The sequence below is a fragment of the Austrofundulus limnaeus genome, unplaced genomic scaffold (genome assembly GCF_001266775.1).
Source record: "Austrofundulus limnaeus strain Quisiro unplaced genomic scaffold, Austrofundulus_limnaeus-1.0 Scaffold142, whole genome shotgun sequence".
In the NCBI taxonomy this organism is placed as follows: Eukaryota; Metazoa; Chordata; class Actinopteri; order Cyprinodontiformes; family Rivulidae; genus Austrofundulus; species Austrofundulus limnaeus.
Genome location: NW_013952544.1, coordinates 519,850 through 522,380, shown reverse-complemented (window position 1 = coordinate 522,380; position 2,531 = coordinate 519,850). Strand labels below are relative to the sequence as shown.

Below are 2,531 nucleotides of genomic sequence, written 5' to 3'. Positions count from 1 at the left end.
TATATATACAGTATATGTCAAGTCTTCTGTATAGAAGAAAAGTATTTTAAAATCATGGTTCATAGAAAACATTTTAAGAATGATATATATATATATATATACAGTATATGTCAAGTCTTCTGTATAGAAGAAAAGTATTTTAAAATCATGGTTCATAGAAAACATTTTAAGAATGTTTACTGTGAACTATCAGAAGAGAGGAGAGGAGAGAAAAGTCAGTGTAAGGATGCAGGAGGAGTCAGGCAATCATGATGGCCCAAAGCCTAAAAATAAAGTTTTATTGAATTAACATCCCGGGGACAGAATGTGTGACTCACTTAGTTATTTGAGGTAAACTCCAGTTGATGTTGTCTCAGTCTGTAATGACYTGCAGAGTGATTCAGCTGTTTGGACCTGACTGTCTGTCTGTCATCCTGTGGTTGTAGCTGGAACACTGGGGGCTCAGCCACGACCTGAGCGGCTGCAGAGGCTGCGAGTGCGACGTTGGAGGAGCGCTGGACAACCAGTGAGTGGTGCTGTAGCTTCAGAAATCAGTAAAGCAGCTCCTGTCTGCAAGACTCACTAATTTACTTCTAACATACTAAAGTCAAAACAAAGCGGTTAACGACCCGCTTCAATGACAGTTATACAAAGTGATTTTAAATGTGTTTCTCGTTACACCAATTACTCAAACGTTCATGAAAGCTTATTATATATTTTGCAATCAATGTTTTTTTTTTCTTTTTACTGTTGCACACAAATTAGCACGTGGCATTCAGTTTCTTGCCAAGAGCTTTTAGATGTTTGGCATCACCATCTTCCAACTCAGACCACCACTGAGCCGCAGTAACTAAACTTAAGAGGCAAGAATTTCTAACTCCTTTGATGCTGGGTGCCAGATTTTCAGCTGCATGTTGTGTTTTCAGTTCTCTTTCTGTCTGTTTATGGTTCTGTTTTTTGACAGAACTTTAAGCTCTGAATGCTTCAATTCAAACTAAATATTTATTTATTACAATTTAATCAGGTAACTGTGTCCTAAACCATGGAGGACCAAAACTGACATAATTGGAAATACATGTAGAAATAATTAAACGGCTTGATAAAAGAAATAAATGGCTTGATAAATTAGTAATTAAGTAATAATGTGGCAATTATTGCATAAAACATCAACAAATAAGAGCGTAATTAATTTATTTGACTATACAGTGCAACAAATTAAAATTAAAGAACGAAGGAGAAAACCTGATAGGGAAAAATGTAAAGAGGAAATATTATAGGAGAAAATTAATCAGTGTAAGATAAAAAAAAAATAAATCAAATAATGCAAGGTAAAAAAGTAAGAGTAAATAAAATAAAACTAAACAACAATAAAATGTGATGGTAAAATAAAAATGTAATAAATAAATACAGAATAGGGAAATTATAGACAAAATAAATAATGAAATCAAAAAGTAAAATTAATAAAAATATATGTGATTGAAATAAAAAGCAAAATGAAGTAATTGTGATAATGTTAAATTAGTAAGGTTGAAAATGATATTAATATTAATTTATGTTGCATTGTATAGTCAAATAAATTAATTACGGTCTTATTTATTGATGTTTTTATGCAATAGTTGGCACATTATTACTTAATTACTAATTTTTCAAGCCATTTATTTCTTTTATCAAGCCGTTGAATTATTTCTACATGTATTTCCAGTTATGGCAGATCTAGTCCTCCATACTAAACAGCATTTTATTTCACAATAATAGTTATTTTTAGCCATGGCTCTGATTTACGTTTAATTAAACCTGATCAGGATAATAAACAATCAACTCAAGTTTATTAGCTACAAACTGCTCCTCACTGAAAGGCTCTTAAAATTCTGCTGTGAAATATTTGATGTGTTTTTCTCAGTTGCTCCATGGAGAGCGGACAGTGCCGCTGTCGCAGTCACATGACAGGACGCCAGTGTGCGCTGGTGGAGTCTGGATATTTCTTCATGGCGTTGGATCACTTCCTGTATGAGGCGGAGTTCGCTAAAATGGAGCAGGTGAGGTTCKTTTTTTTGTTCTCAGTCTTTATGTATATGAACCATTTCTCACTATGTGTGTATTGTCAGGGCTGTACGTTGGAGACCAGGGAACATCAGCTGGGTCGTCCTGCCTCRTGGACAGATTTAGGGTTCGCACGAGTCCCTGAAGGGGGCATTTTGGAGTTTGTTATTAATAACATTCCTTATTCCATGGAGTATGATTTGCTGATCCGCTACGAATCTCAGGTGGGTAAATTTGCTGATGGTAATTTCAGGTACAATAAAGAGCTTAAACTGAATCCTGACTCATATGATTTTTAGGGCTTATTAATTAACATTCATTTTATGGTTGGGATATTTAAAAACTAAATTGTTTGTGTTTATATCAGTACAACAAAAATCCTCCTTTTGCAGTGCTGTTGTTGTTTTACTTGCAACATTGTATGAGTTGTATGTTGCTGTAGTTTCATATAGGACTAGAGTTTCCCAAACTTTTGCATGCTGGCCCTCCAAACAGCATATACTGTATATATA

The 2,531-nt window shown here is 34.2% G+C and overlaps 1 protein-coding gene across 1 annotated transcript in view; it reads left to right on the top strand.

The window, feature by feature from the left end:
• The window catches only part of LOC106523000 (laminin subunit beta-2), a gene marked incomplete at its 5' end in the record, with an annotated part of 29,201 nt that overhangs the window by 16,272 nt on the left and 10,398 nt on the right, over nt 1-2,531 (top strand). Inside the window, 3 exon segments of the mRNA XM_014016279.1 lie at nt 426-505; nt 1,880-2,015; nt 2,085-2,243. Coding sequence (XP_013871733.1) covers nt 426-505; nt 1,880-2,015; nt 2,085-2,243 — 375 coding nt within the window.